We start from the raw sequence: 13,894 nt of genomic DNA, 5'->3' as shown, positions 1-13,894 counted from the left end.
CTCAAAAACTTGTGTTGTGTCACCATGAAAACAAACTACTCTACATATTTAATAGACTTTGTAGTTATGGTGATTTTAATGTTTATTGCTCATTTCTTCAGTTTGAGACATTTGAAAGCACAATATAGGTATACTTAATGTAAATGTTGCACTGTTTTTTATGTAGTGAAATAGTATTAAAAATGTACACTAAATGTAACAAAATGGACAGAAATCTTACAGCACCCTTGGTGCACACCTTTAAGGATGCCATCTTTGGGAACTGTCTCCATCCAAACAGTGCTCAAACATTGTTTGAAATTAGTCTACGCTGAGTTTGATAGAGAGACTGAATAAGTAACAGATATGAAAAAAAAGCAACCACCAAAACATTTTCACTGGCGTCCATGCTGCTTTCCTCTGTTTACTAACCTGTTGACCAACACATTTGTGACGTTGAACGTGACAAAAAAAACCAAACAAACAAAAAAAAAACTATTTGTCTGCTTGCAGTGGGTAAAGGAATGTATGGCCTGTTTTTAGCGCACTTAAAAGACTTACATGCAGTCATTTTAGTGGGGAAAGGGTCATAGTTTTCTGTAGCTCCACTAACCCTTTGGTTGTAAAGTGTCCTAATCAACAGGCTGTTGGGAAGGTCTTACAAATTTCTGTTTTGAGAGACTTTTTTGAGGGGAAAAAAAGCCCAAAGAGGTTAAGGTTCTTATCTGGCCCAAAATATCCTTCAAGAGCAACAGAGGGTTTCTCTTCCTGCGCTACACACTGACTTCAATAAAGATACTTCCTCCTCTTAGAGGTGGAGTGTGGGAGTATTTTCCATCTACTGTGTGTCTCCCATCCACCCACCTCACACTGTACTCACTCACATCTGTGAGTGGCTCCATTGTCCTTCATGCTTCTTGCAGAGAAAAGCTTTAAATCCAAACTGCTGCTTTTTTTAGATACAGAGGAGATAATATACACCTTAAGGTCACCAATAAGTGACCAAAAGGTCCAGTGAGATAAAGAGAGGTGTATCAGGATGTTGCCATTTCATTTTTCGACCTCTCAATGGGTCATTGTTCCTGCTAACGTCATCGTCTTGGTGCGTCATTAACTTACTGAGGTTACTCTCAGCGTGGAAAGGCTATGACATTTTTCAGGCTGCAGCCCTTCTTGTTTTAAAGGACTGAACACAATAAAAATAACTTATAACAAACTAAAAAAGAATGGTTATTAAGTGCTGTTACCTCTGTTAAGATGAGATCATAAATAGTTGTTTATTCTAAACTCAAGGAGAAGACACACTTGCTTTTGTGTTTTTCTTGTAATTGGTTTATTTATCATAAAGGGCTCAGTTACACGTAGGTGAACTTGAGCTGAATAAGCAGCTACAAGTGCTATTAATGTGGACACCCCTTTTGGGGCATTTAAGATAAAAAAGCATCATGAAAATGTTGCAGAGATTTAGCAGAAATTGTTGTAAAATGTGGGCTGTTGGTGTCTCCAAGGACTGAAGTTGTCTCAGAAACTTGACCTCCAGAGGTTGAAGGTAGAAAGTGTCCATTTCTATGTTCCTTTAATCAACCATTGGCTCAAAATGTTCCAGGAATGTCTTTAGGTCTTTTCCATAGACTCTATAAAATGATGGACGTAGCCACCTTGATGTCACCCATTGGTTTGTGGAATCCTGATTGGAACGTTGGTATTTTGGCCGTCAGAGTCTTGGATTTTTTTAACTAGAAGTGACCATATTTGAATAAGATGGTGGAGATGACTCTAACGTTAGCTGCTAGCTTAGTTAGCACAGTGCATTTTGTGCAATCGTAACTATGGTTTACTGTAATAACTAATGCTAATGCTAATTTTCACTAGTGAAAAACAGGCTAGAAAACCATTAACATAAAATGTATGTGACAGAAAAAATGAACGATGGTGAGAATGGATGAGCTGACAGCAGTGTTGGGTAAGGGTTACTTTAAAAGTAATCAAAGTACATTACTGCGTTACTTTTTTAAAAAAGTAACCAGTTACTTTACTGCGTTACTCCCTGAGTAAAGTAACTCAGTTACTTTAAAAGCACTTCCAACGTTACTCCCTGAGAAAAGTAACTCAAGCTCTTTAAAGTACTTTTGAGTATTCTACATTTCCTATTGGGCAATGGACCACAGGGCGCTAAGCCTACATTTTTTTGTCTCCACAATTAAAGTTATGGACCACTTGCCCTTCACTGAGATCCAGTTCTCCCATCACAGCCGTCACTTTGAAACACAGAACGATCTGCTGCCATAGACAACTGTATGACAACAACACCCCAGCGTTTTTAATATTTCCTCTAGGGATGTTACCACACAGAGTAAAAGGGGGAAATGATGGTGTGAAACAGCAGAGGCACTTTGTCAACCCGCTGAGTTAACCTTATTGTCATTAGCATCAAGCTAGCAAACAATGGTACATCCTCACGGTCGGACATAAAGTAATAACATTAACAAATAGCAGCGGGGCTTTTACTCACCACAACTGCAGAGGCTCCCAGCTTCATTTGAAACAGACTACATTATAGACGGTCCGTTATTTATTAATCCCTCTGTGTGTTTATATATTTACTTTATATCCGCTCCGTTGTCTTTATAAAGTCATTTCAAACTCAACACTTGTTTCAAATTAAAAGCCCCTTATAACCTTGGCTAAGAGAATCTCTCCATTTTCTAAATAGGCTTTTATTCTGAAACATTTGTCACAAATGTCACAAAATACAGTAGCTTGATAGTTTACATATGGCGCTTCAAATGCAGCTCCTGCCATCTGCTGACGCTTTTAGGTAACTACAACAACATGTCGGCTGGCACATGAACAGATACAGTTCTGACTCAAATAATAGTGAAAGTAATAAAAATAGGACAAGAATAACTCGATGACATCACACACGCCGTGAAGACGACCGGGGATAATTGGTGAGTACCAGTGTGTAGCGTGTACCAGGCATAATGCAAGTCCTGAGTCTGAAATATGTCTGTCAGCGAGTCCTACTCCACCTATTTAGACTCCACCATAGACAACGGCAGCATTTCTCCGACCATGTAGCAAGCCACAAGCTCCGTGGCTTCTTTCAGACTGATAGGTTTAACGTTATCGCTGTTATTAGAACCAAACGACAGCCGTTGCTGTTTCGGAGCTGAAGGACCAGCGTTCTAAAAGTAACGGAAGTAACTGATGTCTTGTTTGAAAATGTACAGTACAGGCCAAAAGTTTGGACACACCTTCTCATTCAATGCGTTTTCTTTATTTTCATGACTATTTACATTGTAGATTCTCACTGAAGGCATCAAAACTATGAATGAACACATGTGGAGTTATGTACTTAACAAAAAAAGGTGAAATAACTGAAAACATGTTTTATATTCTAGTTTCTTCAAAATAGCCACCCTTTGCTCTGATTACTGCTTTGCACACTCTTGGCATTCTCTCCATGAGCTTCAAGAGGTAGTCACCTGAAATGGTTTCCACTTCACAGGTGTGCCTTATCAGGGTTAATTAGTGGAATTTCTTGCTTTATCAATGGGGTTGGGACCATCAGTTGTGTTGTGCAGAAGTCAGGTTAATACACAGCCGACAGCCCTATTGGACAACTGTTAAAATTCATATTATGGCAAGAACCAATCAGCTAACTAAAGAAAAACGAGTGGCCATCATTACTTTAAGAAATGAAGGTCAGTCAGTCTGGAAAATTGCAAAAACTTTAAATGTGTCCCCAAGTGGAGTCGCAAAAACCATCAAGCGCTACAACGAAACTGGCACACATGAGGACCGACCCAGGAAAGGAAGACCAAGAGTCACCTCTGCTTCTGAGGATAAGTTCATCCGAGTCACCAGCCTCAGAAATCGCAAGTTAACAGCAGCTCAGATCAGAGACCAGATGAATGCCACACAGAGTTCTAGCAGCAGACCCATCTCTAGAACAACTGTTAAGAGGAGACTGCGCCAATCAGGCCTTCATGGTCAAATAGCTGCTAGGAAACCACTGCTAAGGAGAGGCAACAAGCAGAAGAGATTTGTTTGGGCCAAGAAACACAAGGAATGGACATTAGACCAGTGGAAATCTGTGCTTTGGTCTGATGAGTCCAAATTTGAGATCTTTGGTTCTAACCGCCGTGTCTTTGTGAGACGCAGAAAAGGTGAACGGATGGATTCCACATGCCTGGTTCCCACTGTGAAGCATGGAGGAGGAGGTGTGATGGTGTGGGGGTGTTTTGCTGGTGACACTGTTGGGGATTTATTCAAAATTGAAGGCACACTGAACCAGCATGGCTACCACAGCATCCTGCAGCGACATGCCATCCCATCCGGTTTGCGTTTAGTTGGACGATCATTTATTTTTCAACAGGACAGTGACCCCAAACACACCTCCAGGCTGTGTAAGGGCTATTTGACCAAGAAGGAGAGTGATGGAGTGCTGCGGCAGATGACCTGGCCTCCACAGTCACCGGACCTGAACCCAATCGAGATGGTTTGTTGTGAGCTGGACCGCAGAGTGAGGGCAAAGGGGCCAACAAGTGCTAAACACCTCTGGGAACTCCTTCAAGACTGTTGGAAAACCATTTCAGGTGACTACCTCTTGAAGCTCATGGAGAGAATGCCAAGAGTGTGCAAAGCAGTAATCAGAGCAAAGGGTGGCTATTTTGAAGAAACTAGAATATAAAACATGTTTTCAGTTATTTCACCTTTTTTTGTTAAGTACATAACTCCACATGTGTTCATTCATAGTTTTGATGCCTTCAGTGAGAATCTACAATGTAAATAGTCATGAAAATAAAGAAAACGCATTGAATGAGAAGGTGTGTCCAAACTTTTGGCCTGTACTGTACGTAAGTATTTGATTACTCAAACAGCAAACTAACGCGTTAGGTTACTCGTTACTGCAAAAAGTAATCAAAGTACTCTAATGCGTTACTTTGTAACGCGTTATACCCAACTCTGGCTGACAGCAGGCTTTCTTTTTTTTTCTTTTGCATGCCTTTGTGTCCCTTTGTATCACTCTGTGTCCTGTCTCTAAATTTGGAGGTTTGTGGGTCGGTGAGGTCTCCACGAGTTCCTTTTTACCTTGGCAGCAGTTTGTGACTCGTGAGGTGATCTGATCTGTTGATCTCTTCAGAGCTGATCAGATCAGATCGATGGATGAGAGGAGCAGCAGTGTGGTGCAATAAATAACTGAATGGTAGTTATACCCAACAACACTACGAATGAACGGTCCAGCTCCAAAAATAGAAAATCTATTTTTGGCGGCAGATGTTTTGATCATGGCAGGCCGGCCCAGATTAATAAATGTGTGGGAAACCCTGCATTGGTTGTGGACTCCTGTTTTGGAGCGCATCGAGTTTCAGCCATCTTGGTTTTGTTGAGCACGAAGTGACCGTATTTAGAGGAGATGGTGAGCTGTAGAGGAGTGAGGGCTGGATTTGACTCACAGACTATAGCGACGCCTCACAGACGGCCTGTCATTGAAGCAGCCCTGCCCTTAATTATGTGTAACTTTAAGCCTAAATAAAATTTAATCAAGTGAGTTATAAAAATTCACTGCCTGTACCATTTGAAATTAGATATAGAGAACAAAATAGTTTTTTGTACGAGGCTGTGAACATGTTTGTATCTGATGTAAAGTTGAGCATTTTAACATGGAGGTCTATGGGGATTTACGTGCTCTTGGAGCTAGCCTCAAGTGGTCATTAGAGGAACTGCAGTTTTGGCACTTTTGCATTGGCTTCATTTTTCCAGGCTCTTGGGAAGTTCGTCAGACTTTGAATCCAATTTGACATAGTGGTCAAACCATGTATATACAGTACATCTCCTGGGTCTGTCATGTGATGCCACTGGGCCAGAAAAGACATTCTCCCATAGACTTACATTTGTAACGAGGCATCTGTAAATGAGTGGATACATTTTTTTGATTGGTAAAACCCTTGTTTCACAATTAGGATTTAATCCATCAGTCTGATAACATTTTGAAAGTCTAGAGGACTAGCTAGTTAGCTGCTCTGCCAGCAGAAGTCTCTGGTGTGCTTCAGGGGCGATTGCTCTGAGACGACAAGGGAGGCTGAACTTCCCCTAAAATTTCATAGAAAAAATTGTCAAATATGCACTATTGAATTTTTATTGAAATAAGAATTTACATTGCATTAAACGTGCGCTAGGATGCGTTTAACATCATGACTTTGATGTTCAAACGTCAGCTGTTTATCACCAGTTTTCAAACGCGACCTCCCTATCATACATTCTCGTGCCAGCACCCTGGACGCGGAGCCTCCACGCATTCCTATGAGACAGCGCTGAGCAGGTTTTTTTCATGCAGCAAAGCGAGACGGTCATTGGATAAATGCGACAAAATCGTCGCTTCCAGGGAGGCTCAGCTTCCCTGGGACCTAATGGAGCGGTAGGTGGGAGAGGACACTCGTGTATGCATGATGATTGGAGGAATTGTCTAAAAGGCTGAACCCCTTTGTGATAGACAGTGCTTTGCATTTCGAGCTCAGTCCCATGCGGATATTTGCGAGTGGAGTCTTCTGACAGAGTGCCGTCCGGAGTTCCTTATTTCCATAAGCGATATAACTCATTTTCACCGTTTGTACAGTACAGTTCAGGTGTTTAAACCCATCTGAAAATCTTTGAGGTGTGTTTTGCTGTGGTTCTATGGCATGAGTGTGGTTGAAAAACAGCTTCAATTAGATGTTCCTTTTATAAGTTACTGCCTCGCTACAATATGACAAATTTTATGATGTAAACTTAAAGTGAGCTTCCCCTGTTTGAAAGACCAGCAGCCGCCACTGGTGTGCTTGCTGTATGGACCCAGTGATGTGGAAGATTGGGCTAATTTTAAACCTAGGAAGTCAAACTTTTTTGCACCACAGAGCAACTTTCAGAGAAATGAACAGGGTCCCGTCTCCAGCGCTGTATCCTGTTTTCTTTAAACATCCATGCATTTTTCAGCCCTGGACACAGGGTCTGAAATTAACACCAAGCGCCAAATTATTTTCCAATTGCCAAATAAATCTTGGAAGGCTACACTGGCAGATAAAAGTTGATCCTAAAATAATCTTGAAACATGCTGAATTTCTACCACTTTATTGTGTTATTCAGAGGCACACTGCTCCTTTGCTGTCATTGTTGGAGTTTAACACACACACACACACACACACACACACACACACACACACAAATGCAAATACACACTACAGATTTGTTTTACACATATTCAAACTGCTGCGAAACTTTTGCGGCACCTGCCTGCGTCCATACTTATGAAGGAAATAAATAATAGCATGGTGGCTCCGTAGTCTGGACTGAGATTATTCCCTCCCACATTGTCAATGGCAGCGCATTACAATTTCACTCCTTCCCTTCATACCGTTGACAATAAAAGCACTAGACATATACACTGCTTCACTGCTCAGCAGGGAGCATATTCACATGCTGAGGCCGTGATGGTACGCTGTTCAGTAATAATTTTTGTTCAAATTGTGCTTCAGCCTTTACTTTGAGTTTGTATTCAACATAATACCTTATTAGCTCAATGATATGTATTGAAACAAATGTATATGTGGCAAAAAAAGTTATTCTATTTTGGTTGGTAATAAATATGCTGCTTTTTTTTATATCTATCTTCCCACTGGCCGGTGAGTCAAAAAGTTAATTTTGGACACTGCCTGGAGATTGCCGCTTGGTCTTTGCATGATCTAGTGAGCTACAAGTAGATATTTTTAGCTACAGACTACATGCAGCTTTGTTGTTTGCCAACTGTAAAGAGAGTGAAAACTGCATTTTCACATTTAGGCGACTCAGTGAAGACACAGTCTGGTTCTTCTTTGTTTCTCTCCCTCTTTCTCTCGATCATGTTTTTGTGTTGATGGAAGTTGTATAGTTAAAACTGACTCGATGTAGATTACACACATAACTCTGCTCTTTCTCCTTTCAGACATTACCCCAAGACGTCGTTCACCATCGTGGCCGACACACCAGAAAACCTGAGACTGAGACAGCAGAGTGAGCTACAGAGCCAGGTAAACACACACACATACTTTTGCTGTCTGTGTTAACAGATTAGAGCAGCCACACTGCCAGCATGAGCAGCGATGTTCAGGCTGCTGCTCAGCTGCACAACAACTAGAGATTCAGAGTCTTGCCTGTTTTTTACGTGTGACAATTTAGATTTAAAATTTTGCAGTGGCATCCTGATTGGCTGAGAGATCGTGGCAAAGTGTGATTGGATAACTAGAGGAGTGAACACCCATAGTCAGCTGATTAGAGGGAGTAGTGAGAGTGGGATGGAGAAAATGTGAAAGGGTGAGCATGAGAAAGGTCTTCCTAATTGAACTTACGCTGAGCTTCATTTCATTTTAATATAACCTTTCCTTTTTCTGATTTAAAGTAAAAACACTCAACAACATTTCTGTTGACAGAATCCCTTAATTTGTTAAAACAAGGCTTTTTATCATGCCTCTGTACCGGTGATAGCCATGGCTGGAGTCATTATGTTTTCGAGTTGTCTGTCCATCTGTCTGATTCTTGTGAACATGATATGTTAAAAACGCCTGGAGGGAATTTATTTAAATTTGGCAGAAATATCCACAATTACCTGATTAGATTTTGGGGGACATAGGTCAAAGGTCAAGGTTGTTGTAACCTCATCTGCCTCATTCCCATGAACACTTGCTCTCATGAATACCTCTTCACATTTGGCAAAAACGTTCCCCTTGGGTCAAGGATGAACTGGTTAGGCTTTTGGTGGTTACCGTTCAAAGGTCAAGGTCACTGTGACCTTGCATCCATCCCATTCTTGTGAACCTGGTATCTCAAGAAAACCTTGAGAGAATTTTTTTAAATCTGGCACAAACATTGTCTTTGTGTCAAAGATGAACTTTAGTGGTCAAAGCTCATTGTGAATGTGCGTCCATTTAATTTTGTGAATGTGATATCTCAAGAACGTCTTAGGAGAATTCCCTCAAATTTGAAACAAATGCTCACTTGGACTCAAGAATAAACTGATTAGAATTTGGTTGTCGAAGGTCAAGGTCACTGTGACCTCACAAAACATTATTCAGAAATTCATACACGAATTATGACAAAATTTCACACAAAGTCTAAAAATGATGAAAGTGATGACATTCTATATCCAAAAGGTCAAAGGTCAACTTCCCTGTGACTAGATCTTTGATCAGGCATAAAAAAAATCAGGCCTGACCCTGCATGAAGCTGCATAGTTTCTTTTTGAGCCCGACCCACAGCAGCAGTTTTGGGCCCAAGCCCAATTAAAAATCTGAATTTCTACTGTAAAAGAACTACTATATCCTATATATGTTTAGTATTACGCTAAATGAGCTGATGTGTTTCCTCGTACCACTTCTCCTTTTCCTCTTCCTTATTTCAGTAGTTTGTCATGTCGTGCATGACAGGTTTGGAAGAGTGGGCTACGCCCCTCAGTGCGTCTAGTGTGCACAGCGATCTATGATAATGCCACGTGCAGATGATGAACGCTGCTCTTCGGTGCTTATTATGCACATCTCTCCCACTGCTTGGGAGGCAGAAAAAACACTGCCAACTAAGTGGCCTTGCAGCCCCTCTCTCTCTCTTTCTTTCTCTCCTTTTCTGTCCCTCTCTTGCGTGCACTCTCTCACTCCGCCGGTTCTCCACTATATTACTCCGTTGTTCCGTGACTTTGCCACTTGTCGCAGTCCCCCATCTTTCTCCCTCTTTCCCTCTTGATTCAGTCCCTTAAAACTCCTGCCACTTTGGGCATAAGAACTGCCAGTTTTATCAAACAAACAACCAAAAAAACACTGCTTAATTGGCGAGAGCTTGACCTGATTCAAGCCATAATCAGTCATAATGAAAAAATCCAGAGGCTCGGGTTTGGCCCAGTCGGGCTTGGGCAGAGAATCAGAGCTCTAATTGTGACATCATAAAGTTCTGCAAAAACACCTTTTTGGCCATTGCTCATCGTCATATCTCAGGAACAGAAGGGGAGACATTTGGTCGGATACTATATTGGTGATGCTGATGTTGAAACTGCTGTTGTATAGATCGTCTGTGCTGCCGTGGGGAAGATGTGAGTGGAGCATCCATGTTTTAGAATTTATAGCTTCTTTGAAGCAACAACCATTTTTGAAGCATTGTCTACTTTCATGGTGGCTACATTTAAGTCTCAAAAGACATGGATGGCGCGGCATTCAATTGCAATACAGTAATTCTAGTTTTATGTGCTATTTCAGTGTGCACATTAGAAAAAAAAAAATCAATCAATCATTTCTTTCTCTTGACAACAGGCAGCATGGCTCTGCAGCCGCCTCTGAACGGTTTATAGCAGTGATCCACAGCAGGAACAGGACAGCACCACACATTCCCACAGTCACACTAGTCCTTGTTTACCATAAAGCACACACCTACTCTCCTTCTCTCACCAGAGTCCTCTGCTCTGTCAGATCAGCATACAGAAAAAAAAAGTCACCTGGTTAAATGGAACTGTCCAGGATTTAGCCACGTTTTTGGTGAATCAAAGGATATTACTGTTTCTGATATCCTGTTGGAAAATTTCAGCTGGTGTCCATTCTTCTCCATCTTTTCCTCTATGTTTACTGATGTTTACATTTGAAAACCTCGACCAGGTTAGCTAGCAGCTGGCAGAAATTGCAGCCACATGCCGCCACCACCAACACCAACCACATAAAGCACCACCAACACTTGTAAAATAGACATAAGAGCCTAAATTTAGCACAAACTTAGCAGAGCTGATAGAGAGGTGACTATAAACATTCATGCTACATTAAATTACCAAAAAAAAAGAGAAAAACACAGTCAAGTTATTTGCATTTATGTATGCATTCTGTATAATAATAGAAATGTCATATCTCCAACCAGTTTTTTCACATGATTTGTTATCATTACAGACTTTAATGACATCATTGCATCCCCCTCTTCTACAGTGGTTTAATGGCACCTGACTGGATAATTAGCTCCACCAGCTGTTTATCTCCTTGAGTTCAACTCTTTTATTTGCATAATAGCAGTGGGTAAAAAGATGCATGAATTAGCATTTTCTAATGCAAATTTTCTAGACTTTGGTTAAGATTTGTGCTACATTTGGATGAAAACCTGTCTACTGAGATCCAACAGATCTCCCTGTTTACACTGATCTACTTCACCCATAGCTGATAATTCATCCCATCAGCAAAGGCAAGGAAATGAACTCCACCGCTGACTGAGAGCTACATCTTGGAGACAAATATCCAAATATTGAAGTTGACAGATACACGTACCACTTACCTTTCAGATCCTCTTAGTTTTGTCGATGTACACTTCACATTATCTGTCGCACTGATTTTAAACTGGTTTAAAGCAGCTTTCCTGGCTCATATCTCCGCCCCTCTGGCACCACATGTAGATGAAAACAAACGCTCAGGTGTGTCAGTGGAAGCTGCTCTGACAGTTCTGCTTCCTGAAGGGGAGATGAGTCACGGTGCTGATTTACTGACTCATAACCTGATGCAAAGGACATGTAGAAACCAGCTACACTTCTGTACCATATGTCCTCGTCCTCTGTGTGTGTGTGTGTGTGTGTGTGTGTGTGTGTGTGTGTGTGTGTGCGCGCGCATGCGTGCTTGGGTGCGTGCGTGCGTGTGTGTGTAAGCCCAGCAGACAGCAGTACAAAAGGACAGATGTCCACTCAGCAGTCAGCAGAAGGGAACATACTGTTTGTCATGGGATGTGTCTTTATGTGTGTGTGTGTGTGTGTGTGTGTGTGTGCGCCCCACTCTGCCCTCATAAAAATCAGTTAATTACCTGTTTGTCATTTACAGACCAGATTTACACTTTCATTTATTTTGTCCCCCTGTCCCTCTGTAACCACAGTGTCCCTCTGTATCCACTGTGTACCTCTGTAACCATGGTGTCCCTCTGTATCTACGGTGTCCCTCTGTAACCACAGTGTCCCTCTGTATCCACTGTGTCCCTCTGTAACCACGGTGTCCCTCTGTGTCCACTGTGCCCCGCTGTGTCCAATATGCCCCTCTGTATCCACTGTGTCCCTCTGTAACCACGGTGTCCCTCTGTGTCCACTGTGCCCCGCTGTGTCCAATGTGCCCCTCTGTATCCACTGTGTCCCTCTGTATCTACAGTGTCCATCTGTGTCCAATGTGCCCCTCTGTATCCACTGTGTCCCTCTGTATCTACGGTGTCCCAATGTGTCCCTCTGTATCTACGGTGTCCCAATGTGTCCCTCTATATCCACCATGTCCCTGTGTATTCACTGTGTCCCTCTGTATCCAATGTGTCCCTCTGTGTCCAATGTGTCCCTCTGTATCCACTGTGTCCCCCTCTAACAACTGTGTCCCTCTGTATCCACTGTATTCCTCTGTATCCACCGTGTCCCTCTGTATCTATGGTGTCCCTCTGTGTCCAATGTGCCCCTCTGTATCCACTGTGTCCCTCTGTATCTATGGTGTCCCTCTCCAATGTATCCCTCTGTGTCCAATGTGCCCCTCTGTATCCACTGTGTCCCTCTGTATCTACGGTGTCCCTCTGTGTCCAATGTGCCCCTCTGTATCCACTGTGTCCCTCTGTATCTATGGTGTCCCTCTCCAATGTATCCCTCTGTGTCCAATGTGCCCCTCTGTATCCACTGTGTCCCTCTGTATCTACGGTGTCCCTCTCCAATGTATCCCTCTGTATCCACTGTGTCCCTCTGTATCTACGGTGTCCCTCTGTGTCCAATGTGCCCCTCTGTATCCACTGTGTCCCTCTGTATCTACGGTGTCCCTCTGTGTCCAATGTTTCCCTCTGTGTCTAATGTGCCCCTCTGCATCCACCGTGTCCCTCTGTATCTATGGTGTCCCTCTGTATCGACTGTGTCCCTCTGTGTCCAATGTGCCCCTCTGTATCCACCACTGTGTCCCTCTGTGTCCAATGTGTCCCTCTGTATCCACCATGTCCCTGTGTATTCACTGTGTCCCTCTGTATCCACCATGTCCTTCTGTGTCCAATGTGTCCCTCTGTGTCCACTGTGCCCCGCTGTGTCCAATGTGCCCCTCTGTATCCACTGTGTCCCTCTGTAACAACTGTGTCCCTCTGTATCCACTGTATTCCTCTGTAACAACTGTGTCCCTCTGTATCTACGGTGTCCCTCTGTATCCACTGTATTCCTCTGTATCCACTGTGTCCCTCTGTATCCAATGTGCCCCTCTGCATCCACTGTGTCCCTCTGTAACCATGGTGTCCCTCTGTATCCACTGTGTCCCTCTGTGTCCAATGTGTCCCTCTGTGTCCAATGTGTCCCTCTGTATCTACGGTGTCCCTCTGTGTCCAATGTGCCCCTCTATATCCACTGTGTCCCTCCTTATCTACGGTGTCCCTCTGTGTCCAATGTGTCCCTCTGTGTCCAATGTGCCCCTCTATATCCACTGTGTCCCTCCTTATCTACGGTGTCCCTCTGTGTCCAATGTGTCCCTCTGTATCCACTGTGTCCCTCTGTATCTACGGTGTCCCTCTGTGTCTAATGTGCCCCTCTGCATCCACCATGTCCCTCTGTATCCACCATGTCCCTCTGTATCCATGGTGTCCCTCTGTATCTATGGTGTCCCTCTGTATCCACTGTGTCCCTCTGTATCTACGGTGTCCCTGTGTCCAATGTGTCCCTCTGCATCCACCGTGTCCCTCTGCATCCACCGTGTCCCTCTGCATCCACCGTGTCCCTCTGTATCCACCGTGTCCCTCTGTATCCACTGTGTCCCTCTGTATCCAATGTGTCCCTCTGTGTCCAATGTGCCCCTCTGTATCCACCACTGTGTCCAATGTGTCCCTCTGTATTCACTGTGTCCCTCTGTGTCCAATGTGTCCCTCTGTATCCACCGTGTCCCTTTGTATTCACTGTGTCTCT

The 13,894-nt window shown here is 43.1% G+C and overlaps 1 protein-coding gene across 1 annotated transcript in view; it reads left to right on the top strand.

The window, feature by feature from the left end:
- Positions 1 to 13,894, top strand: part of LOC117264889 (LIM zinc-binding domain-containing Nebulette) — a 78,580-nt gene that overhangs the window by 52,755 nt on the left and 11,931 nt on the right. Inside the window, exon 3 of the mRNA XM_033639196.2 lies at positions 7,943 to 8,027. Coding sequence (XP_033495087.2) covers positions 7,943 to 8,027 — 85 coding nt within the window. The remainder of the gene's footprint in view (positions 1 to 7,942; positions 8,028 to 13,894) is intronic.

Source organism: Epinephelus lanceolatus, chromosome 20, assembly GCF_041903045.1.
Source record: "Epinephelus lanceolatus isolate andai-2023 chromosome 20, ASM4190304v1, whole genome shotgun sequence".
In the NCBI taxonomy this organism is placed as follows: Eukaryota; Metazoa; Chordata; class Actinopteri; order Perciformes; family Serranidae; genus Epinephelus; species Epinephelus lanceolatus.
The sequence above is the reverse complement of the archived record's forward strand: the minus strand, read 5'-3'. Positions and strand labels throughout refer to the sequence as shown.